Source organism: Canis lupus, chromosome 14 (assembly GCF_011100685.1).
Source record: "Canis lupus familiaris isolate Mischka breed German Shepherd chromosome 14, alternate assembly UU_Cfam_GSD_1.0, whole genome shotgun sequence".
NCBI classification, from domain to species: domain Eukaryota; kingdom Metazoa; phylum Chordata; class Mammalia; order Carnivora; family Canidae; genus Canis; species Canis lupus.
In genome coordinates, this window is record NC_049235.1 from 8,374,188 (window position 1) to 8,401,445 (window position 27,258).

Sequence of the window (27,258 nt, forward strand, 5' to 3'; positions counted from 1 at the left end):
TCCATGGCAGGTGGGCATCACTATCTGCAAGTGAACTGCCAATCTCACTGTGAGCTGATAATGATGCTGCTGCCACCACCTGCCTGCCATATGTCTTCTCTACTTGTCACGTAACAAGGAACTGCATTTTGCCATGCTAATCACTGATCAAGTCTGATACTACTGGTTTATGTTTGTTATACCTATGCAGCCCTTCATATAGCTGAGGAACAGTGTATGAAAGATATAAAATATTACTACCAACTGACCACTCACTAAGCCCTAATATTTTGCAGTGGGCTAATCTGCTGTTCTTTCTTTAGTCGTAAGGCCAAGAGCTACTAATGTCTGAAGGGCTATGCCCCATCCCCAGTTCATGCCCCGATCCTGTTTCCCATTGGCAGAGCAGACAAGGAGCATAGATATCCCGTTGCAACAAAGTGAACTCATTCTCTCTCCCTAAATCATCACAGTATAGTTGATAAAACCTGATGTCAACCCATGGGGTTTCCTTTTTTAGTATAATGTACTACACGGATAAGCGAAGGCTGTGACATCATGAGCCAAGAATTGGTGGTAATGGAACACTGTCTCATACCAGCAAGTAATCTAAAGATGATCAAATATGGTAAAAATATGTTTGGTATACCAATAAACTGCCACCAGCACTATACCTCTCATACATTCAAGTCTGCATCTAACAGAGAATCTCAAAGTATAAGGCTTGCTAATCTAACACCTAGGCAGCAATCCAGTAACTAGTTTCCAAAAAGGAGAGCCAGAGATTTTCAAAACCAAGTTCAGATAAAACATAGCGAACATACAAAAGAGAATAAAATCAATCACACATGTTAACAAAATGTCTTGCATTCCCATTAATAACGGGAACTTAAAGGTGATTATCCAACAGCACTTTCTATGAATTATCAAATCACTGCACAAGTATGTTTCCCTTAAGGAGGGGACTCCTCATATAATTCAGGGGCCATCCCTACTATTCACTACTTAACTCACTGGGTAACCAGCAATAGCATCAAGAAGCAAATACCTAATGCTTCTTGTCATTCATTCTGCAGCCATTCCACCAAAATGCAGATGAACCTTTTCATCTTTAAGATAAAATTTATATAAAACTCTCCAGTGTAACCATTCTAATGTATACCAATTTAGTGGATTTTAGTATATTCACAATGCTGTAAACAATCACCACTATCTAATACCAGAACACTTTCATCACCCAAAAAGAAATCCTTTATCCATTAAGCACTCTCCCATTCCCTCCTTCCCCTAGATCCTGGGAATCATTAATCTACTATCTCCTTGTGTTTGCCTATTTCAGACATTTCACAAAAATGGAAATGTACATTAAGTAGTCTTTTGTGTCTTCTTTCATATGGTATAATGCTTTAACTTTCATCTAGGTTGTTCCACAGGTCAGTACATGATGCCCTTTCAGGGCAGAGTATGTGTACTATATGGGTATACCATATTTCATTTGTCCGTGATGATACACTTTTGAGACTGGAGCCCTAGGAGAGAGTGCATGGAGAACCCCTTTAATAAGATCTTATATAACAATAATTTTGCTTTTTGTAATACCATAAAGTGTCTTGAGAATCAGTTCAGAAAGCAACTGATAGCATATGCAGAAGACTTAACACTAACAAACACAACTAAGCTATCAGAATCAAATAACTGTTTTAATTTCCTAATCTATCCAGTTCAGAGAACCTCAACCAAATTCATCTTTTTTACAAAAGCTACTCTTTTGTAAAAAGGAAGAAATCTTTTGGTGCCTAAGTCTCAGGGGATGGTCCAAATAATTAACCAAGCAAGCAGCCACTTCACAGGAACGCAAACTTCCTCACAACAGGTCCTTTGCTTAGGACAAACAGCACAGCACCACTGTTTAGGATGCCAAAAAAATGATACAACATATGGAAAGATTCTTCCAAAAATTACAATCTCTACAAGCTTTTACCCTCTCACCAGCTGTGTGTGCTTCTAGTTTTCTTGCACATACTCGACTTGCTTAAAGTGAACTGGACTTAAAGTGAATCAGGATTCAAGGCCACCTATGTCTTCATTACTCAGGTTCTCTGACTACATCCCTGGTACACACGACAACATATCTCTCCCTGATGGGTCACATATGGTAATTTCTATGTGATGCTCTTCCTATCAGCTAACCTATACCTCTAAGAGTCCACAATGGAAAAACTAATGAGAAATTCTTCCACAGCATAGTGGTATAAGGATAAACAGAAGGACCCAATGAACTCTCCTCCACAATTTAGCATGTAAAGAATTTTTGTTCTTGTGCTATTAAAAATCTCTATCTCTCTCTGTTCATGAGATGTGATCTCAAGAACATGGCAGTTGGTTCACTCATTAATCTTTTGAGCTATAAATTAATCTTATCATTGAAAGACCAGCCTACGCAGACGGTGATATTTAAAATATACTGCCAAATACAGAATTACCAAACAAGTTTAGACAATTTCATGGGAAATAAAACAAAGCCAAAACTTCTAGCTGCTCCTGACACAACCACCAAGATGACACAAAAATTCCAACCTCCAAACACTAGAAAATCAGCAATTGTAACAAGACTTTATTGCAACTGGCCAAGAACTTCATGCAAACTACCCTATGGAGAAACTTCTCAAACAATCTCAAAAGAATTATGTAAATCCCAATCACTTAGAAAGTAGCTTTCAGAACAACCAGTAAGTATAGGAAATAGAAATCAAATTTACTGTATTAGAAAAAGAGCAAGCAAAACTGCTACATATATATGTACACACACACCACACACACACAAACTAGTAACACATTAAATAAAGAACGACACTGAAATTTCAGATTAAGTGCTGAAATAGAAAGGATGGGTCTATAATAAGACCCTTATATTTTCTCAGTAAAAGATAAACCAATATGCATAAGTATGTTTAAATAAAGTGATGCATTTATAAATCTAACCTGTAAAAGAAATGGTTTAACGGATATGGTAAAGCATTTCAATTTATAACCTAATAAAATGAGTATTCTTAGTGATATCTGCTAAAATTCCTGTAAGTAAACATCAAGATAAACATAATATAGCAATGAAAACAAAATATTCACTGGTAAATATGGGGTTCAAAAGTTTTAAAAATCCCATAATCATTAAGAAATAGGAGGCATGTTGAAATACTCGGATCTGGAGCAAACAGGGTAGTATCGGTAAAATAATCAGTATTGCAAATCAAAACCACAATGAGATACCACCTCACACCAGTGAGAATGGGGAAAATTAACAAGGCAGGAAACAACAAATGTTGGAGAGGATGCAGAGAAAAGGGAACCCTCCTACACTGTTGGTGGGAATGTGAACTGGTGCAGCCACTCTGGAAAACTGTGTGGAGGTTCCTCAAACAGTTAAAAATAGACCTGCCCTACGACCCAGCAATTGCACTGTTGGGGATTTACCCCAAAGATGCAGATGCAATGAAACGCTGGGACACCTGCACCCCGATGTTTCTAGCAGCAATGTCCACAACAGCCAAACTGTGGAAGGAGCCTCGGTGTCCATCGAAAGGTGAATGGATAAAGAAGATGTAGTTTATGTATACAATGGAATATTACTCAGCCATTAGAAACGACAAATACCCACCATTTGTTTGCTTCAACGTGGATGGAACTGGAGGGTATTATGCTGAGTGAAATAAGTCAATCGGAGAAGGACAAACAGTGTATGTTCTCATTCATTTGGGGAATATAAATAATAGTGAAAGGGAATATAAGGGAAGGGAGAAGAAATGTGTGGAAAATATCAGAAAGGGAGACAGAACATGAAGACTCCTAACTCTGGGAAACGAACTAGGGGTGGCGGAAGGGGAGGAGGGCGGGGGGTGGGGGTGAGTGGGTGACGGGCACTTAGGGGGACACTTGACGGGATGAGCACTGGGTGTTATTCTGTATGTTGGTAAATTGAACACCAATAAAAAATTAATTTATTAAAAAAAAGATTCCACATTATAAGTAAAAAAATCGGTATTGATCTAATAAGCAACTCCCAAATCTGAAAAGAATGAATATAACCAATTTTTAATGATTCTACAAGTTATTAGCAATTGATCAATATCTGTAAGCGAGAATCCCATCCCTTTCTTCATTTTTGCTTCTCTTGAACATTGTGAGAATATTTTTTTAGCTGCTTGTAAGCAGCTGGGCTGTGGAGAAGATGACACAGTAACAACAACAACAGTTATATAGACAGGTTAAATAATATGTCCCCAAATTATGCAATAGTGGCCTTCTGCAATACAAACTGGTGGAGTTATACAATCTGGAATTAGGCTAGCTTACAAAGAGTGGAAATAGAAAATATAATAATATAAGTTACTTTTTAAAAATGATTAAGATTTATATTTATTATAAAGATTCCATTTTTAAAATTCCAACTCTAAATTAGTTGATTGAGCTCTAAAGGGATGAAGTAAGAGTAATGCTGTTTAAAATCAGAATGAAAGGGACACAGTTTTCAGGTAAGGCAAACACCTGCCACTATCCAAGAGAAAGCAGATTCAGTGGAGTGTATGAATTCTCCAAATTTAAACAGCAATTCAATCAAAGTTACGACTAGATCCTAAATATCAGAGCAAATAAAATCTGAAAGTACAAGAACAGTAATCCACAGTAAAATGAAGCCATTTCAGTAAATTAAGTCTGTTACATGCCTAGAGAGAATTACAGTCTAGGAGGGTTAGCCCAAAAATCTTCCAAGTCTGAATCATTTAAGAAGCTACTCTTAAAATAAATGGATGACACAAAGCAGATGGCTAAAGAGTAGTTCCTGAGATGGCTGAGAGACCAAGGCCTCCAGCTTCTGTTATTGACTCTGGATCCTACAAAACTACTCTGCTTACAGCTATCCCTACTAATCTATAATACAGGCAAATCAAAAATAAAATTACTAGGACTATTTTGTTGCTATGTTGTTTTTAAATAATGAAAAGGGTAATGGAAGGTTAAAAATTAAGCATTAGAACTAGGCTAAAAGAAACGTTAAAAAAAAGGAATAAAATTCAAGTTAATCATTAAAGAATTAAAATCTCAGGAAAAATACAAAGTTGACTTTCTGAATGAGATGAAATGCACATGACTGAAGTGCAGGAAAACGAATAAACTTCTTAAATGACCAAATCTTACCTAAAAAAGTACTCAATGCCATAAATTAATAGACAGGAATAACTCTTCTAAAATTTGGATCCTCCCAAATGTAGAAGTCTGTGATTTTGTATGCTCAGGAAATTTATTTGATTCTATTATATAGTATAGCTTGTTTATCAAAACATAAAATAAAACCACACTGCCATAAGGTCTAAAAATTAAGATGAATCAAATGGTGTAATAAATCATCATACAATCATGGAATAACATAATAATCACTGAAATTATTACATTAAAAGTTCATTGAAGGATGTAGGGAGATGTTCAGGTTATACAGTAAATTGAAAAAATAAGGCCATACAGACTGATTCCAAAAGAAATATAAGTTAAAGAAAAAAATCCCAACGTTAACAATAATTTGAAATACTTTTATTTTTCCTTTGTACTTTCCAAACTTATAATGAACATACTCTGCTTTTATAACCAGAAAAAAAAGTAACCACAGAAGAAAAGCAAGAGATCATCCTAGGTAAGGTGTAGTCTAAGGTAACATTAGTGACATTCCTGAAAAGCAGTAAGCTGTATGTCACGGACAACAGGGGAGACTAGATTCCCTGGCTGTATGTAGGTCTTGTAATCAACTGACTGATTTTTATTCAGTGCTCATGTTCCCACTTCCTTATTTTCAAAAATAACTTAAAACTAAATGGTAACTATAGAACATATTCTCCCTTTCCCACCCAAAAGACAGAGAAAATATTTGGCAAATCACAACCTAAGATGTAAGCTAATGGGGTTAATTACAAAAAATGTCAAGATTAGAAGTTTAGAAAGCTTTCAAATTTAAGAACTAAGGGAAGAGGATGAAAAACATCAGCAAGATGGTTAGAACTACCCAAAATGAAGACACTCCATTCCTCAACCAATTTTTAAAGCAAACTTAAATAAAGAAAAATGGGAATGCATAAAGAGATTTGTATCTGCAGAAACCGCAAAGGAATCCTTCATCTTTTCCTAGCAGTGGAAATGCTAGCTCTAGCAAAGGGACTATAAAACCAGATAAAGTGATTAACACAGTGAAAATGAATGAAGATGGGAATTCAGATTCTAGGCTATCTAGCCAAAGAGAATCCTAACCTAAGTTGGCTTAGATCTTAAAAGAAGCAGGCTTTTGAAGTTTCAGATAACATGAGGGCAACCACAGAGGTGGCATCTAACACTTGTTCTGTGTCCATTGACCAAGGAGAGAACAGATTCAATTAAAATCTGGGAACTTGGCTTAAATGTTTATAAAAACAAAATAAAACCTCACTGCTTTCCTTTAAAAAATGAAGCTTTCTATAACCATCTTTCTATGACACATTCAAACTGGCAGATAATTCTTCTGAGACAACAAATGATAAAAATGCTGAGGATGTAAATAAAATCTGGTCATTTATTTCAATCAAAATTTTGGTTAATTTGCACTTAATTATAAAAAGGGTGTCATTTATTTTTTTAATGTTTCATTTTTAAAAAATTTTTTTAAAGATTTTATTTATTTATTCATAGAGATGCAGAGAGAGAGAGAGAGAGAGAGAGAGAGAGAGGCAGAGACACAGGCAGAGGGAGAAGCAGGCTCCATGCAGAGAGCCCGACGTGGGACTCGATCCCGGGACTCCAGGATCATGCCCTGGGCTGCAGGCGGTGCTGCGCCACCGAGGCTGCCCCAAAAGAATGTCATTTAGAATCAATAGAGCACAAGTGACACTATGGAAAAATGACTGTATAATCAATATTCTATCTGTAGAACCAATTTACCTATATTTAAAAAAATAAACCAGCATTTCTACTTCATTTTGTTTGCAATATACCCCATACTTAGCACCAGGGTAAATCCTTAATTGCATAAGTGCTGCCTAAGATGTGAGCAACCAAAAATCATCACTCTGTAATACAAATCATAACAAAACTCTCCCTGGAAGTATCAGGTGCAGTTCTGTGAACAAAATGTATTGCCTATGGAATGAGAAACAAACCTGCTTCAAAGTATTACCGCAAACTTAATGAATAACTACTCTGCAATTCAACATTTAAAGGTAAATATGTCAAATCTGCAAATAAATAATATTTTGAAATATTCTGAAATATTTAATTGAGCTTTCATTTGGGGAACTGAAAAGCAGGGTAGCCAATGTTTATTTCTGACTGATGATCAGTTTGATTGGATAGGTGAGTTTAGGAGGAAACATCTTCAAACCTGAGCTTCAAGTTTGGGATTTCAGAAAGAAGGGGGTGGGGGAATTGCTGCATGGGGCATACTTGGCTCTTTATTTCCCTTCCTTTGGGTCACAGTAAATTAAATTCTCATCAGATCTCCTGCCAGTTCCCATGGGAACTCTATCAGGCTGTGAAAAACGTACCAGAATTCTCAGAAAAGAAGGAAACAGGATGTTAAGAGTTCTCTCCAAGCTTCTTCCTTACCCAGGCCCACTCCCACTTCCTCTCTCAATTGGGTAACCCAAATCAGGGCCGACTCAAGTCAGGGCCAATAAACACCTGGAGATCAAAAAGACAATCTTAAGAAGAGGAGGAACCAACAGACTATAATCTTGTTAGACTGGTTTTGTCTAACTAGCTAGCTATTGTCCCTCAAAAGGATTTACTCTCTGCTCCTCCTCTCTCCCCCAGTGTTCCCTTTTCAGTTCTCTTTCTCTCTCTCTCTCTCTCTCTCTCTCTCTCTCTCTCTCACAACCAACCTTACCAGGACACAGAATAAAACTAGCTCATTTTATTTGTCATATTATATATTGCTCCTTGTTCTTAATTTTCCTAAGCCCTGACTCAGTAGTTTGCTATTATCGATTAATTTTTTACAATATGCCGAGCATTGCACTAAATGCTAAACATACATTATCTCACTTAATGCTCATGACAGGACTGAGTTAGGTAATGCTACCCCAGAGATTCAAACCCATGTCTGTTTGGTTCCAAAGTCCATATGCTAAACCACTACAAATAGCCAACATTAGGATATTGATTAAACATTCACTTGATGTTAAATGATAGAAATACCTCATGTAGAAGTCTAATGACATAGGGAAACCATCATAGTGAAGGTTACAAAACAGTAAGTACCATATAATTACTAGCTAAGTTGAAAATTATGCAAATACCCAAATACATAAAAGGATTGGAATATTTACACTCAAGTATTAACAGATGCTATCCCTGGGTGGTTGTTTCCTTTTGCTTTAATTTTTCTTTTTTTTCAAAAACATTTTTTTAGAATAGAACAATCACTGTTGCTTTTGCGACTGACAAAAATGGGCAGTAAATGTTATTTGAAATGCAACAGCAAAAACAAAATTCAGTATCAAAACCAGATAGAATGGACAAAATTACCAATATTAGCAGAATTCATAATTATATTTTCAAGTCAGAAAATTATGGCCACATAGAAAACTAGGCTGAAATTTTGTTGGAAATCTGTAAGCTTTCCTTCCCTAAATTGTGCAGATCAACAATGACAACCGTTTAGTACTTTTAAGCACATAAAAATGAGATACAAATGCAAGGATACTATTTTTGGTTATACATACAAAATTTTAACTGTATTTATGATGCTAGCATTTGTGCAAAAAGGGAGAAGAATATCCACCCAGCCACAAACATCTGCCTATATAGACCTTAAAATATCTCTGGAGAGATTCACAAGGAAGTAGTAATAATGGTTGTTTGAGAAGAAACTGAATCAGCAAAGGACTAGAATAGGATAGAAGGGAGCTCTCTAACCGTATACCCTTTATCAAGATTTGAGTTTTGAACCAAATGAAACAGATTACCTACTCAAAATGATTAAAATAAGAAGTGAACACCACACCAAAGAGAGAAAAACTTAAATCAAGGTTACTAGTTTCCTAGTAAATAAAAGTGTCTAAAACATAAAAGATATGTTAACTAATTTAAACGTCTGCCTATTTTATACAATAGTCTGTCAAAAAATATTCTAGGTTTACATATTGGCTTTCTTGCCAAATGACTTTAAAATGTCTATTTCAGCAAATGAAGCAACCAAAGCATTCTTGATTTGACTATGAAAATCTTTAGGAGAAAATAAAAAAAGAATCACTGCTTTATCCATATATGTGCTTTCTAAAAAGGATATCTACATCTATTTTTTTTAAAAAGTAAGGAACTTGTTATGTTAAATAAAACCACAAAAATATTTTAAATTATGTCTTCCTGACTGTTTAAAAATTAAATTTAAAAAATCCTGTAAGGGAAGTATCTTTGCCTTGTCATGGAAATCACACCATTGCAAAGTGTACTCTCTGAAAGGGAAAAAAACAAGGAGCCAAAGCCATCAACCCTGCACTACTACTCACCACCCTGGACACACAGGGATGCTGACATGGAGTCAATGAAAAAACAAACCTGAATGTGAATTCCAGGAAGCTATGCCATGCAAGGAAAACAGGATTCCCCAATATTCTGAAGTTATCCAAATATTACTCTTTTCTTAGGACACTACAACATACAAGCACCTCACACAGTACTTATACTTGGGGCAGCAGCAAACCGAGGTGTCATTAGAGCACCTAGCAAGTACACACATACCCTGGCACATTCAACTAGAATCCCTCGGGGAGGGGAAATCTAGACTAAAAAAAATAACTTACAATTACTTCTTCATTCATGTTTTCCCTTTGCCAAAAACAGTAAGAAACAACAGTGAAAACACTCGGGAGTTTTAAATCAAGCACAATATTATCAATCCTGGAAAATTCTTCTGATAGAAGCAAATGCTCTATCAACTTTGGTACTGAACCAAGTTTCATGCTGCTGAGAGGAAGAACAGGAACAAGAAAAAATGACATTTAGCAAATCACTTCTTTCCTCTTAAGGCCAGAAAGGTCCCAGGGATCCACTGCAACGGCCAAGTCAGACAGTACGGCAGATGGGGTGTGTGTACTGGAAAATGAGAGCTACTACAAGCTAAGAATTTTGAAGTTGTTCGTGTTGAAGGTCTAAGCACCTGTGAGGAGAGAGAGCAAAACTGGAAGACAGAGAGATGGAAGGGAAAAGGAAGAATAAACTGAGGAAGGAAAACAAGGAGGTGAGAGAGAGAAAAGGAAAGGAAGAGGGACTTTGTGACTGTAAAGGGAGGAATAAAGACTATCAATACCATTTTCACTCCCTCGGTGGTAGAGAAAATAGTTAAGATTACCTAGACTTAGTGATCCTGTTACCATTTTCCTTCCGGAAAGCTAGGATTAGTGACTACCAAAACAGAAAAACAGAAGAGCAGCAACACCATTCATCTTTGTCTTTCATCTTCAAAAACTTCATACATGGGGAGTTCAAACCACATGCTGCTGTTCTACACAGCTGGCAACACCACTGGCAATGAGGCAAACTGGTGGACAATGTGAAAGTGTGGAAAAGTGCCAGGCGGATGTCAAGGAATCAATCATTCTGATGGATTTGGCTCCTAAAGTCATCATTTCAAAATTCAGTGAATTGGGCAGCCCCGGTGGCACAGCAGTTTAGCGCCGCCTGCAGCCCAGGGCGTGATCCTGGAGACCCTGGATCGAGTCCCACGTTAGGCTCCCTGCATGGAGCCTGCTTCTCCCTCTGCCTGTGTCTCTGCCTCTCTCTCTCTCTCTCTGTCTCTGTGAATAAATAAAATAAAAAAAAAAAATTCAGTGAATTGATGAATTGATGGAAGGAAACAAACACCAGCTCTCAAAAGGGTGAAAATCATTTAAAGACATAAGTCCTAGAAAAGGAGAAAAGAGACCCCTGCCTCAATGGAAACCAGACTGTAACCCCAACCATAACATTTCAGATGGAAAGATGTAAAAGATGCTCTGATTACAACTCAGTAACAGAAGCAAAAGTAGGAAAAGAATGAATTCAATCTCCTAGCGTTCTCTTGGGGAGGGAGAAAGAGGTGGTAAAGAATTGTATTATAGCACCCCCAACAAACAGTCCTGTATTCAATGTTCTTAGTAAGTACAAAGAATCATTTAGTGGTCACATGATTCAGGTGTGTGTGTCTCACACATCTATACACCTATCCTCCTCAAATCTTATCATTTTGTCTACTACACCACAGGTATTCACATTTATTGACATTTAAAATAAACCTTTGTAGCAAAAGATTAAACTTTCAGAAATGAAAAAGGATCACGTAGGTCAATCTGTGCTAACAGAGCAAAAAATCTTCACTACTGGATTTAAGAACAGATCTTTGAGATTGCCAGTCCACTCCCCTTTTACACATAGGGAAACTAAGGACTAATATTGAAGAATCCATGGAGTTAGGACAAGATGCACTTCAGGTCTGGGGCTCCAGACACCCAGGTTTTTCTACCTTTAACCCATCCTGTGAGGTGAAGCCAGTTCAGGCCATGGAAATCTGCCAGCTTCTTAATGTGGCTCTCCCAGAGTCTTTACTGGGAAAGATCACATTTATCAGTAAATGTTGTCATATCAGAGTCTGATTAGAGATACTAGGATGACTAATTGAGGCTTTCTGGATTTTTTTAGTAAGATTATCTATTTACAGGATAGAAAATAGGTTACTTCACATTTCACAATTTGAGAAAACAAGGAACACTGAAAGAAGGGAATTCATCCCTAGTGTAAGAACATGAACATACACAATCTTCAGCTGTGTATCTTTCTTGCCTCTGAGGTCACAAAAAGGTCCTACCTTTTCACTGTAACATGGGCTGATAAACTGTGGGTAAGCCTGGAGGTCTGCATTTGAGACACTAGTTGGTATTTCTACTCTAAAGAACTTAAAAACAGTTCCTTTCTGCCTTGCTTAAAAGTTACTAACAGTGTTCTGCTTCTATTCCCTCCCTAAATGCACCCTGAAAAAATCACAGCTGTCAAAACACTGTACCCCATTTACAAATAAAGAAACAAGAGGTTTTGTAAATACTCAAACCAACACTTAAGATTACATCTCTTAGCTGTTAGGATTCAGCCAGAAAACTAAAGAACTTCTCCAGCTGCAAGTGGTACGTTTCATCAAACTTGTTCACCTAATTTCTAACTGGTGCTCAAGCCATTTCTGTGATTTTCTTCCTTTCTTTCATTCCTTATTTTCTCTTCCCTTCTCCCACCTTTTTTGGGGGGGAAAAGAGAGGGGTAAAAATAAAGAAGGGCCAGAGGTTTAGGGATGGTGGAAATCTGGCCTAGTGGGTATAAGTCAGATGCTTAATTGGCCTCTCCTTTCACAACACTCCACCATGCATCAAGGTCAAGCCTGCCAAGCTCCGAGGAGCTGGGCTCAGCAGCAACCTGCCAGGCTAAAAGGTACCCCATACATTGCTGAAATGGCAAAGTGGAGCAAGTCAGTGACTTACTTCCAATTCATTCGGATTATTGGAGAATAAGGGCCTTATGAACTCCAAGTCAGGGGGGATGGGAACAGCAGGGAGTAGTGGGGGGCCATCAAGCTTCTGTCATTTAGAGCTTTGAAATAATAGATATCCAAGTCAAAAAATAATAGTTTTGCCCACTAAATCTGTCAGATCATCTTAAAAGAGAATAAATTACAGATGCTGCACATTTTTGATTATGAAGTAAAGCCACAGAAATAACAGCCGCAGAGCAGACCTCTAGCACTAAGGAAGGACTGTTCAGGCAGCCATGCGAAGACTTCAAAGAGCAACCTGACAGTGAGCGGTGGACCACACAGGCATGGAGCATACTACCACTGATCTGGTGGAGAGATAAGTTCATAGTCATAATCCATATACAGAAAACCAAGAGAAAAACTTACTTATTCAACATATTTTTAATGACTTCATTTGTCTCTCAGACAATGCTATGCCTAAAGTTTCACTGAAGTCAGGCTCAAAGTCTTTACCAGAATGAGAAAATTAAAGAAAGCAGGTGATAAGGAAACCAGCTCCCTAGCTTAGAACTACAGGGTGAGCTCTCTGTATCCCTCCTCAATATCTAGATATCCCCAATCTTTAAGACCTTCTAGGTACCATTTACCAAATCCCATCTTTTCTGTGAAGACTTAATAGGGATCAAACCTGATTCCTGACATTAGGGACCAAGAGCTGAAGAAAAGACTAGCTCTTTGTCTTGCATGACTGGGGGTGGGGGCTCAGAACTAGGAACTGCTCCTGGAAAAGTAGGCACAGAGGTATACTAGGAAGACAGAACCTAGACTTCACATGGGGATCCAGGAATACAGGACAGTGGTAAGATTCTTATAAAAAACCAAGTGTAAAGGTAAGAAGCTGTGAAAAGGATGGGCCCTGTCCATGGAATGGGGAGAAGTTCTTTGTGACATATGGGCGGTAGAGTAGGAAGGAAGATGGGAAATGAAAGCAAGATCTTTAAAGGACATTATGATATTTTACACACACTGCCGCCTTTCCTCTGAATTTACATTCATTTAAGGAATGAGAGGCTTTTCTGCAGGCATCTGGGGACCCCCAGAGTTTGTGAAAGGGTCAGGAGTATGCATGTAGAAAGCAATCTGACAGCAATGTGAAAGACTGTAAAGATCAGAAGGAGCAGACCAACCTAAGGTGGAGTTGCAATTAGTAAACTGAGATATAAGGAGTAAACAGACTAAAAGTCACTGGAAGTACCATGTAAAGGAAGATCTGAAAGAGACAACCAAGGCAAAACGAGGCAAACTTAGGATGAGCAGAGTGTGGACACTAAAGTTCAGGACAGTGGGCAGGGGAGACATTATTTAAGATTAAAGGGACCCAAGGCAGTTTGTGGGCAGGGAAGAAAAATCATATGGAGGCCATGAGCTACATTTTGGACCTAACAGATGTCACCTATTTACTGGGTACTGTATTTGAGTACCCAGTGGTCAGCAGCTGGAAACAGATCTGCAGGAACGGAAAGAAGTTATGAGTGGAAATATTCGTATATAACAATCAGCAGCATGTGCAGTAGCTGAAGCCAGTAAGTACACAAGGTCACACAGAAGGTGACACCTCTCCTGTTTCTGAAAGATAACTATGATCTGTACAATCCACATTAATATTAATCCAGTACTGCCAAAGACACGCTTTTCTGTTATTTTACCAGTTATTCATATCTGTTCCTTTTCAACTTCACATATTTTGATGTAATCTTGCTCCAGTTAGACTGTAAGCAACTTGTAACACAAATGACATTTTTATTCATCTTTACTTCACCTCCATTAAGGGTACCTAATAACCATACGTGCTCTTTCTAAAACATTAATTCCAAGAGATCAGGTGTTTGGAAGGCTCTATCCCTAATACCTAGAAAAAAATATGGCACATAGTAGTTGCTCAAAAAATATCTGCTAAATGAATAAAAATGACTTGATTTCACTAGGCTACCACCTCTGGCCTTCTTAGCATATCAAGTGATTAGGTATGACCAAAGCTTTAGGGATTGAGTCCTTGGAGAGAATAAATCTACTTGACCTTCATCTTCACAAGAAGACTACCTGCTCATCTGCCCAGCACAGCCCAGTCCAAACACTTGCTGAAGCCAGAAGAGGAGAAAAGGCAAAACTGCAGAAAAAATACCTTGCTCAAAGAGGTCTGACTGAAGACAAAACCTGAGATTCCTATAGTTACAGAAGGAAATTCACACATAGCTCTGCAGGCAAAACTTTAGACGTGGTGCTCCAGAACTTGTAATTAGACATGGTGCTCCAGACTTGTAATTATTCCTAATGTTCTATTCATCACCCTTTAATGGTATGAGCACGGTTCATCAAAAGCTATTGCCAGGAATGATTCCCTTCCAGAGCACGCCATATTTCAAAATGCTAATAATTACTGAAGTAGAAGTGATAGAGGGACTGACTATGGCAGCTTTCTTAAGTGGACAGCAGAATTCATCCTCCAAGGAAGAGAAATAGCACAAGTGTGAGGGTGAGCCTACTGACAAAACGAGAAACATGCTCTCAAGTCTATCAATTACTCTATAGCAATCATCAGCTGGCCTGGCAATGCTAAAACAATGCTAAAACCCAAAAAAGTAATGACAAAAGAATAAACACAAATATAAAAAGCAAAACAAGCAGGGGATCATAGGTGAAAGAACGTCACACATTCAAACCCTTTGGTCCTATGGATCAATTCTGCAGAGGAGCTTTTTATCAAAATACAAACTCATAAACAAGAACTCCAAGAGCCAAGTGGCCAGATACATGAAGCAGCCTACCTACTTACCTACTGTACCACCTACCTAGGGCTGCAGCAACAAGATCCCACAAATTGGTTGGCTTAAAATAATAAAAATTCATTCTCACAGTTCTGGATATTTCAGGTTTGAAATCAAGTCATTATACTGGCCTTGTCTCTTCCTAGCTTCTGGTGGCTCTTGGTCATCCTTGGCATTCCTGGACTTGCTAACTGAGTCACCTCCATTGTCATGTGGACTTTTGTTTGTCTCTGTGTCCCATCCCCTTCTGATGAGGGTACCAGTCACTGGGTATAGGGCCCATCCCAATCCAGTATGATCTCATTTTAACTTAAATTATAATCTGCAAAGACCTTATTTCCAAATAAGATCACATTCGGAGGTTCCAAATGGGCACGAATTATGAGGGGACACTGTTCAGCCCACTACACCTATCATCATGAAAACACCAGGAAAGACTGTGCAAGTCAACCATCCCCAAGAGACAGAATTGCAGCACTTTAGAAAATTTGTCAGAGAAAAGGTAACAAACAAGTAAAAGCAAGAAGGCAGTTCTAGGTACCAATAAAAGAACTTGTTCAGATAATACCAAAAAATTTCAGATTTTAAACATACTAAAACAAGAGGCTTACAACTACATGGCCCCCAGTATGAAGATAGAGGTTTCTTAATTTCTATCACAAGCTGTGAAGAGTTGACAGAACTTCCACATTAGAGCCAATAGACACTTGTGTATGCCCCCTTCTTGTACATGCACAGGTTGTTCATACCCTTGTAAAAGAAATACAGAAGTATATGCCTAACTCTCTAAATATAAAAAAAGCAGAGGTCACACAGAAAGAAATCAAAGCAATCCTAGAAAGTTGGTGCTTAAAAATTTAATTCATTGATTCTGAATGATGTGTTATTTTGCAAACATACAAAGATTTTTTTTTTAGGATTTTTTATTAGAAAAGTTGTATGTACTCTCTATAGGTCCTTTGAAGAAGATGAAACTATTAGAGAAAAAAAATATTAAGAAAAGATAGCAAGAGTCAAGTTTCCTTTCCAAATGAGCATATCTGTACCATCTCACCTTACACCTTTCTAGAACATAAGATATTCTATACACTATCACAGAACCCAGTGCAAAGGAATCTATGCTCTATAAACCAGAAGGTATAGGAAGTTCGAAGATTTGCAATTCAGCACATTTTGTAAGGTTTTTGGCATATAAGAGTTATTTTTAAAGAGGGAAAAAAAGCCTGTCCTCTCCCTACCCCCAAACACAGCTGAGCTGATTCAGCACAAATCTCCCCCTAAAATAAAATCCTAGTTTGCAGAGAATAAGCATGGAAAGTTCCAGCCCCAAGGACGACATTTCAGAAACCTAGCTGGAAAGATCAGGAGAGGGTGGCTGAGGAGAGCCTGACTACAAATCATGTTCTAAACCTAAGAACTATCACCAGAAAACCTCGAGCAACTCGGGAGTCCAGGGAAGAAAGTCTTTAATAATAAGCAATGTAATATATGAATATTACCCAGAGATATGAAAATCTCGAGGATTCTTGTAGCTAGTGAATCATTTCCCACAGGTGAGCATGCAGAAATTTCCAGGAATGCAGTTGACGGTTTTAGTTTCTTCATTTAACTTAGAGATGCTTTCTGAAAAGGATATTACAATATACATCATACAAATATTACACTTCACCAAGGAGCAATGTGCTCAGCTCAAAACCCTGAAGGCCCCTAAGGCGCAGAAATACTTTTCACAATCTGCAGATAAAACATTCAAGAGCTCATTATCAAAAAGAGCATTTAGGTGGCAGGAGGCAGAAAGCTACCTTGCCCAGAACAGCTAAATTTCCAGAAACAGACAACTCTATAGTTTTGCTAATTACCTTCACCAGATGAGGGAATGAAGGGGTCAAGGATCATTCCCCAAACCCACAAGATAAAGGGCATCTAGATGACTCCTGGTCTTCAGTGCATACTGACATGCTGCCTTCATGTCTAAGTGCGTGAAGTCTTACTAGAAAAAAAGGCATGGTCAGAAATTATGAGCCATTCGAAACATCTCTTGATTTGGTAAATATCTATAGTCATTTATTCAAAAAATGTACAACTTCACTGATGGTAACAGCTGGCACAGAGAAGGCAAGGACAAGCAATCCTGTATAAACCTGTCAATTTAAATCACAATGCATTCACAACCTTAGGGCCTGTTTTGATCATTAATGTAAAGAACTTTTCCATAGCGTGAGGGGATCAAATTAATATCAAGTAGAAAATGTGGAGATGACAAAGGAAATGTTTATAAAAACCAAACTAAAATACATCAGAGGTATTAAGAACAAAAATCCCCAGATTGCCAGCTTTGCACTTAATGCAACTGATTAAGTAATACAATACGAAAGACAGAACTTAGAAGTGTTTTTAAGGAAAAGGACAGCCCTGCTAAATAGCCAGCAAGGAGTGAAGGAGTTCCTCCTCAAGAGAGCTCCTGGCCCCTCAAAGGCTTTCATAAGCTGAGTGAAAAACCACTTCTGCTAAGGAATGCCATTCCAGGTACCTTCAGAGATCTGTCTTTGCAAGGGGAAATGAGTACTGAGAATGCTCCTCAACCTCTCCCTGGCTCTGGGCCAACATAAAAAAGCAATGTGACTTTTCTTTTTTCCCAGATGCTCCCAAGCCACACCTATGCCAAGAGATCAAAGAGAAAAGGAAATCAAGCTTCAACATTGGCTTAGCAAAGTTACCCATGACCTCACACTGTCGGTGTAACTAGCAGAAGACCATGTAATCTGACACAGGTTTCTCCGAAGAACAATTTGATGAAACATCACTTCACAGGGACATCTCAAAGACTAATGAGATCATGTCTAGAGGGCTGAAGGCATTCTGAGGGCTGATATATGGTGCTCTTACCACCTGCTGATATCTGTAAATCAAGACAATACAGTTAAGGAGAATCAACTTTTTTTTTTTTTTAAGGATTTTATTTATTTATTCATGAGAGACACACAGAGAGAGGCAGAGACACAGGCAGAGGGAGAAGCAGGCTCCCCACAAGGAGGCCGATGTGGGCAATCCAGCATCCTGGGATCACGCCCTGGACCAAAGGCAGATGCTCAACCGCTGAGCCACCCAGGTGTCCCGAGAATCAACTTCTTATAGCACATAAGGTATGTGTTATATAGAAGAAATGACATGATCCCAAAAAGGAGCGTGACCCTGGCTATCTATATTATTCAATAAACACAACATGGGTGGGCCTTTCTAGATGGCCTTCAATTTAGCATAGCAATTATAGACACCTGGATAAAACAATTTCTATAAGCTTCAGTTTCTTTACCTATAAAAATAGGGATGATACATATATCTTGGGATGGAGGTGAAAATTAAGTAAAATGAAATAGAAGTGAAAATATTCAGTGCTTACCACGGAGAGACAACTCAATAAATGACAGCCCTGACCCTGTTAAGCTCAAATGAGCATTATGTAAAATGTCTTAATAGCCTGTCTAGTTCACAGTACAAATTTGAATGGCATGAAAATCATACAGAGGTGTTCACCAAATCGCAAATGAACAACATCTTCTATAGCTGGCATCCCAAGAAAACAAGGCTATTAACAGTAGTTGGGTCACCAACCAGTTCTTAAAGCACATTAACCCAGAAGAGAGGGAAGATCATTTACATACTATCAGCCATTTCCAGATTGACTTGAGACAACCTCACTCATGCTGCTTCTTCCATATCTGGCTAACTATAGGCAAATCAGGTAGAGCCTATTTCTAGCTCCTTTAATAGATCTTTATCTGGATCCACACAGCCTTCATCCCAGTGCTCCCATTTTCCCCAGAGCTAATTAATTTAGAAGAAATTTATTGAGCACCTACTGTGTATCCTAAACTATATGTCCTGAGCCCTGGGGTGGTGAGCAAAACAGACGTGGGCCCCAGTTGGCCTAATATAATGAATCTAATGAGAGAGAGAGAGGGGGATTAACACAGAATCTCTCAAATATATTAAGATGTGAAAAACTGGGCAGCCCCGGTGGTGCAGCGGTTTAGCGCTGCCTGCAGCCCAGGGCGTGATCCTGGAGACCGGGATCGAGTCCCATGTCAGGCTCTCTCTATGGTGCCTGCTTCTCCCTCTGCCTGTGTCTCTGCCTCTCTCTCTCTGTCTCTATGAATAAATAAAATAAAATCTTAAAAAAAATAAAAGATGTGAAAAGTTTTGTACAAATTACTGGGGGGGGGGGGGGGGGGTTGTTCTGGGACAACTTCTCCCAGGAAGTCACGTTTAAATTGAATCTGAAAGATGACTGTTAAGATAAATAAGGGGAAAGGAGGACAAAGGGTATCCCAAACAGAAGAAACTGCAAATGCAAAAGCCCTGAGGTGGGAACAGAATGCATTTCAGAAACCTAAGGGAAGCAAGAAAGGTGGCTAGTAAGTGGACGAGAGAAGGGGTAAGGGCTTCTTTCTGAGAAGCAGGTTGGAACTAGATTATACTGGACCTTGTAGGCCACAAGAAGCAAAGAGAAGTCAAAAGTCAGGCAATGGAAGAGCATGATGTGACTGTCATTGGTGAAGTTCCCTTTTAGCTGTGGGTGGAGAATGGACTAAGGTGGGGAAAAAAAGAATGGCTGCAGGTTCCAGGAGTCTAGGTAAGAGGGGATCTAAGATAAGGCAGCAGCAGTACAATGGAAGGAAAAGGAAACACACACATCTACAGAGCAGGAGTTGGTGAGGGACTAGAATAGGGGGTAAAGAAAGAGGGAGTGTCAAAGAGGTCTCTGACAGCAACAGAAAAATGGGACTTCCAGAACACTGGAGGAGTCCAGATTTTCTGATAGAGTATCAGGAGTTTGGATTTGAACATGATGGACTTAATCTTGGTGCACACAAAGATCATTTCCATCTATCCCAAAGAGCTCCATGCCTCAAAAGTACAAACTTCAGGAAAGAAGTTTCCAAAGGAGCAGAACCACCTAATGCAATATGAATTTGAAATAACTGCTAGTATTATTTATAGCTCAATAACTCCCCCATATGTCTGCATTTATCAAGAAAAAATGCTCAATTTTAAGTGCCTAAAAAAGAGTCAGCCTAGTTCACAGAACAAATTTTGATGGCATGGAAACCAAAGTTGGCCGTTAGTTTACAAACGAGTCATCTCCAAAATCTGCTTATTCAACAAATACTGCCAAAAACACTTAGGGAGCACAGACATTTTTGGGCAGAAGATTCTGAAGATAGGAGAAGTCTGCACCAAGCTAATAATGCCAGGGCTGAAGCTTCTCTGCACTTTCACTCCTTGCAGTTCCATCTCTCCCACTCATCCATTTTTCACCCCTCAACTGTCCAAGCAAGTTACAAGTCCAAACACAACAGTTCCCATGGAGATAGAAATTGTACGATTAAGGGGCAGGAGTTGTAGTGATTCATAAGTCATTTGTAAATGTTGCATTACATGGATTTAAAATATTTTTGAGATTCTACTTTATTATTTTTTTTTTAAGATTTTATTTATTTATTCATGAGAGAGAGAGAGAGAGAGAGAGAGAGAGAGAGGCAGAGGGAGAAGCAGGCTCCAGGCAGGGAGCCTGATGTGGGACTCGATCCTGGGTCTGCAGGATCAGGCCCTGGACTGAAGGCGGCGCTAAACCGCTGAGCACCATTCCACTTTAGAGATTGAGACAGTTGGGAAAAAGTCCCAGTTGTTAGGATTACTTTCCGCCACTGAGAAAAAAAATGATTTAGGCACACAAACTCTTTCTGTCAAAGTGCTGACCTTCTCTAAACATTAAGAAAAATAAAATATCTATACACAGAAAGACACTGCTCCTGTTACTACAAGAGGACTGTCGCCCTGGTTATTTTAGGACATCAATCTCATCGTCTTATACACACCTAGGATGTCATGCCACAAAACTGATAGACATAAGGAAGTTACCATGGATTCTATTTCTTATAACATTCTATTATGTTAGGGCCATGAAGAAAGAACCCCAGAAGAAATTAGCAAGACAGTTCTTCACCATGTATATTCATTCCTTAGTCAAGATTTTAGTGAAAGCACAGATGGCAGATGGTAAACAGAGGACGGGAAGAGAATTCTATCAGGCAGTTATGGCAATTCCAACAGCTTCTGAAACACTTCCAGATACACACATAACCTTCTACGTCTCCCTCAAACCAGAGAACACACAAACACACACTGTACACAACACATACACACTTGTACACATATGCAAACTGCACAAGGAGCCACTCATTTTGTGGAAGCTGGAAATGTGATACCACATCTAACCAGGTCCCACTAAAATTTGTGCAATGGGATGGTGTCAGTCAAATTAGTTGCACACTGATTCACATCTCTTGACCTCAGAGCCAGTTAAAAAAAAAAATTGGGGGGTGAACTGAGAAAAAATAAGACTGTAGTAGATTCTATAGAAAAGCAGCATTAAACAAAACAACACATCTTACCTGACTGGCATCTGGAAAAACATGAAAGGTTAGTATCATCCTAGATTCTTATTAACAATTTCATGAGAGAGGGAAGGCAAATAATATTCCCAGTTGACAAGTGATGAAACCAAGGCTCAGAGAGGTGTGTGGTTACTTTAATTAAAGCACTTAGCCAGAATTAAATCTTGGGAGTGAATCAAAGTGAATTTCCATAACTGAAATGGAAACCACTGAATATAACAAAGCATCTTAGCAGTTTACTTTCAATCTATTTCTCTACATTCTAGAAACTCCTCAAAACTGTCGTTTCATACTCTCTGGGATGGTCAAATAATAGTCTGGGCAGAAGATGATTTTACCTCCATTATCTTGCTTAAGCTGTGACAGGCTGCCCTAATCAGCTTTCATGCAGAGGCACATAGGCACACATGCTCCCTCTCGGTGCCTCTTAATCACCATGTGCCATGCTGAACAGCTGCAGAGGTCTGAAGGGAATTGGCAGAAATGTGCAATGATGTGCTAGCCACCCCCGAGGCAGCAACCGCCCTGCCTGCTCCCAGACTCGAAAGAAAACATGGGTGTTCACTGTCCCAACTGACAGGCCCAGAAGACAGGCAAGTGGTTTCAGGTGGTGAGTCATGAAACGCAGTCTGATCAGGAATGTTCCAGCCCAGCAGAGCTGAGCAGCATCCTACTCCCCATACAGGGATACAGTATTCATCATTTATACAATGTCACCATGGGGGACAAAACTTGGGCTCAGCACAAACTGAATCCAATCAATTCTTAGGCAGAAGAACCAGTAAACAAGGCTTCTCCCATCAAGAAGGAACCTTAATCGCTTAAGAATTACCACCACATCTGACACTTGAGGTCAGTCTTTCTATCCTGAGACAGGTGTCTTTACAAAGTGCTGCCACATCGGGTTTGAGCAGAACCCTGGGCTACCCCTCTGGGACCACTCAGCAGCGGCTTCAATATGCTGTGTTCTACATTCCCAGGGATGAAATAGAATCAGGTGAGGGCAACATTGAAGGAAGCCAGGTGGATGCCATAACACACTGCTTGCAAACAGCGGCACAGGAGTCAAATAAGTGCTGCTCCCTCCCTTGCCCTCAAGGTGATTCTGGATGGATTCCCATAGAAAACCACACGTTTGAGGGAATTCTTGTTTGTTTTTATGCTATTGTTTATGAGCCAGCAAATGAGTGATAGGATATAAACCTGGTGAAATAGAGATGTCAACATTAGATCAGATAACAGGAGATCTAGAAAGTGAAAGCGGCTTAAAGCCATCATTTGCACTACACTTCATGAATGAATACAGCATTCTGTCAAGTTTTATACAATGACAAATGAGCCTATTCTCTGAAGGAACCTGAAGAGATTTAACACTCATTTTTAGGGAATCCAGTTTAGTTTCTCCACTTCAAATTAGCAATTTCATCCCATGCCAACTTTAAAATCTCTTTACTACAATTTATATTTCTAGTGACTATGGTATATAATAAAACTGGTTATGTTTATGATAGACTACTTTGGCATTAGTTCAAAAGCCAGAGCCTTATCAAACCTGTCATATCAGTAAAAATTTGCATTTAGGTAAAGAATGCTAATGTGGCATTAATGTACTAAGGCCAGGTATATAGCTGAATGGCCTTATCTTTATAGAGACAGGAGAAAAATCAACCCAAAACGTATTTTCACAGAAGAATCCTCCCTGAAGCAAAGTACAGAAAAGACAAATCAGTCCCCCCTTGAACAGATCAACATCAACTGTCACTCAATCAAAGATACAGACCTTACCAGGGTATTTAGGGGTGTAGGGGATGTCAGGGAAAATAGGGAATGCTGAGAGGCTCATTCTCAGCCCCCCAAAATGGCAAGTTCTGCAGCTGGTCATAGAATGCATGCCCTAAGAACAAAAGGAAATGCACTCTTAGGGCCTCTGAGTCATTGCACAAGACCAGAACGTCACTGCACCACACAACACCAAGGCTCCATGGGAAACACTGGGAAACCACGCAATCCTCCTCCAGCAAGGCTGCCCTAGCCCCTGCAGTAGAAGCTATAGGAAGTAGGACAAGCTGAAGAAGTGGGGGTGGCATATGCACCACATTGCATTTCAATAAGCATTCCCATTCCAGGAGAGCCTCTCTTCTCAACAGCCAATCTATTACTCAGAAGTAAGGGAGGCAGAGAAAACCAGCAGCCTTCCTTCAATAGCATATCCCCCAGCACCGACTTTTAATGGAGGTGGCTGAAGAGAACAAGAGAGCCAAGTAAATGAAGCTCAGGGCAATATGCAATTATTGAAACTGGAATTGAGCCTGGACCCTGGAAAGAACATGCTGTGAGAGCTTTGGCAATCACACTGTGGTCAGGGCCTCAATTTTAAATCTCTCCCACAGGATGCCACTTCCTGATACACAGGCACACCCCTCCTCCTACCAAAGTAATTCTGCTGGACTTGGCGGAGGGGTGTCATCTGTTGGTCTCTGGGATTCCATCACAAAGGCTCAGCTTAAAATGATTCCCAACCATTTGCAAATCAGTTTCCGTCATCATTTACCTTTTTCCCAATAAGCTTCTTTCGAAGAAATTCCCGGGCTTCAAACATGTAGGGAATGTCATATAGGGGACGTAGTTTCTTGTTCTTATCCTAAAAGAAAAACAAAATGTCCTATCAGAAATGAAAAACAAACATAAAAAAAAAAAAAACACAAATGAATACAGCCAATAAAACAAGAGATACTGGAATACATCTGAAATATGCTACTTCCCAATATCACAAATGCTAAGTGCCAGGTACACAGTAAATGATTAATAGATATTTGAATAAAATGCTTTACAGGAATAGGATTATCTTTTTCACATGACAGACTTGAAAATAAGGAATGGAATGTTTGTAATTACCCAAACTGGAAACAACCAAATGTTCATCAACAAGGAAAATACCTACATAAACTGTAGTATAGAACCAGCTAAGTATTAGGGCCCTTCAAATATTTATAGATACCCTATGAATCTAGTTCTATTATTCTGTAAGCCGTTATTAAGCACCTACCAACTCTTAGCCCCACATAAAGCTCTCTGTAAATATATGTTATAATCCTGGATTCAAAATTCTTGTATTACTAACAGAGTAATACACGAAAAGCTATGACATGGCAACAGATACAAAATGGCAACACAAAACAATTTTGAGTAAGTGCTAAATTGTGTGATATAGACTAGGGACTAAGTGCTATCAGAGTTCAGGGAAGTGGAAAGAAAGAAGTCAGAAAATGCTTCACTGACAAGGTGACATGGTTTCATTGACTTAATGTGAGTTTACAGGATAAGAAAAAACTAGGAAGAAAATTAGAGTTGAGAAAACAACAAAATAAAAGAGGCAGGAATAAATAGTATTTCAACACAACATGCACATACATGAATATCAACACAAACACAATTCTTTGATTATGTCACAAATCCCAGCCTTCTTCCTGAAGAGGTTACTACTCTAAGCAATGTAAATTTGAGAATATGGGAGAAGGTTCTAGAGGAACTTGACAAAGACGGAATGGGTAGGAAACTAAAGAGATATGAGAAGCATTTCAAGAAATGAATGAACAGAATGGATAGAGGGGATAAAAGAAGAATCCAATATTCTAACTCATGATTACACGCATTGGAAGTCAAGATAAGTTGGCCTTTTGATGGGGAATGTAGAAGACTGGAGGCCATTACACGAAATAGGGAGATGTTAGCTAGATTGCTTGGTCTGATTACTGTCTCTCTCCAGCTAAGCCCCTAAGTTCCACAAGAAGACAGATGCTCTCCACTTCCATCATTCTGTAACCCTGGAACCAAGTAGAGTGCCTCCACTCATAGTACATGCTCAAATCAAATAATAGTTGGATGAACTAACTACAAAAGAAATATCCACAATGACATATATACAAAAATCAAATATGCTAGAACAATAGGACTACATGTACAGGTTTCAGAATCCCCAGGACCCAGATCATACTGGGGAGAAAATTCACAAATAAAGGAAAAAATCAAGGACTAACTAACCTCTAATCCAGAGGTGTATTGTTACTTACCCATCCTGTACACTTAGCCCACCTGGCCTCACCTTTGCCATCTATTAAGCCCCTGAGAAAACAAGATCTCTTTATAACCCACTCCATACTCAAGTGTTCAAATTATTTTCTTAAGTAGTCAACTACTCCTTATTAAGAAACTTTGTCATTTTAATACCCCATATTTAAACTAATGCTAATGACAATATTGAGGTCAAGGATAAGTTTTTCCTCCTAGACCCTAACCAAGACTTGGTGCCCACACACATCATTTAAACATTTCAGTTCACTGACACCACCAAGAAAATATCTGGGAGAACGCACAAAATAGAGTCTGACCTTCACATTCATCATCCAACTGCCTTCTAGCCCCTCTGGTTAAAACAACTGTAACAAGGTGAGGCAGCATTTCAGCACCCAGTGCTCTTCTTGGGGGTTAAAAAAGCATGTTCAGAAATGAAGGCAAGTTCCTATGCCTTCTCAGATGTGTAGGACTCCATGTGCTTGCAATGGGAACAATGTGGATGGCCACACTTGAATCTAAGTCCTGGGGTGTCACAATCACTTTCTCATAAGGGATGGCCCTCAACATGAAGTTAATTTTTTGCAGTGGTGGTGGGGAGGAAAACAGGATACATGAGAGTTGCTGGGATAGAGGGAGTTCTGGGTAACACAATGGCAAACGTACAGGATTATGGATATTTTATAAACATCCAAGCAGCCAAATCAAAATAGTAAGTCACTACTGGAGAGTTAAGTATAATATATAAGCCATAAAACAGAGTTTATGATGACACTCAATGATACAATAAGAATGCTTACCAGACAGAAGATTCTAGGTGTCACTTATGAATAAGATTTTTTAATTTTTATTTATGATAGTCACACAGAGAGAGAGAGAGAGGCAGAGACATAGGCAGAGGGAGAAGCAGGCCCCATGTACCAGGAGCCCGACGTGGGATTCGATCCCGGGTCTCCAGGATCACGCCCTGGGCCAAAGGCAGGCGCCAAACCGCTGCGCCACCCAGGGATCCCCCCCCCCCTTTTTTTTAATTTAAGATTTTTAATAAAGACAAAATCAATGATTATCAGAATCAGCCCTCGGGAATAAAGAAGGGCCAATGTATTCATATTCACCATGCAATGGAAGGCACTCTATTTACAGAAAGTAGCTGTAATTACACAAGCCTAAGTGAACAATATAATGAAGTGAACAAAATACTGACATTTACTTTGCACAGCCTCATGATTTGTCACAGAACCTGAATGTGTGAACCTTACCTTTCTTATTCTGAAACACAACAGAGATCACAAGGCAGTATGACTTGACTGGACTGTGAAACAATGAACAAAAGCTAAGAAATACAGTTTTAACAAGTATTCAAATGAAGATCATGAGATGAGATACACCTAAATGAGGAAAATGCCTATGTGAACAA

General features: G+C 39.0%; 1 protein-coding gene across 1 annotated transcript in view; it reads right to left on the reverse strand.

Moving 5' to 3' along the window:
• Positions 1-27,258, reverse strand: part of SND1 (staphylococcal nuclease and tudor domain containing 1) — a 427,586-nt gene that overhangs the window by 249,945 nt on the left and 150,383 nt on the right. Inside the window, exon 11 of the mRNA XM_038556610.1 lies at positions 24,322-24,411. Coding sequence (XP_038412538.1) covers positions 24,322-24,411 — 90 coding nt within the window. The remainder of the gene's footprint in view (positions 1-24,321; positions 24,412-27,258) is intronic.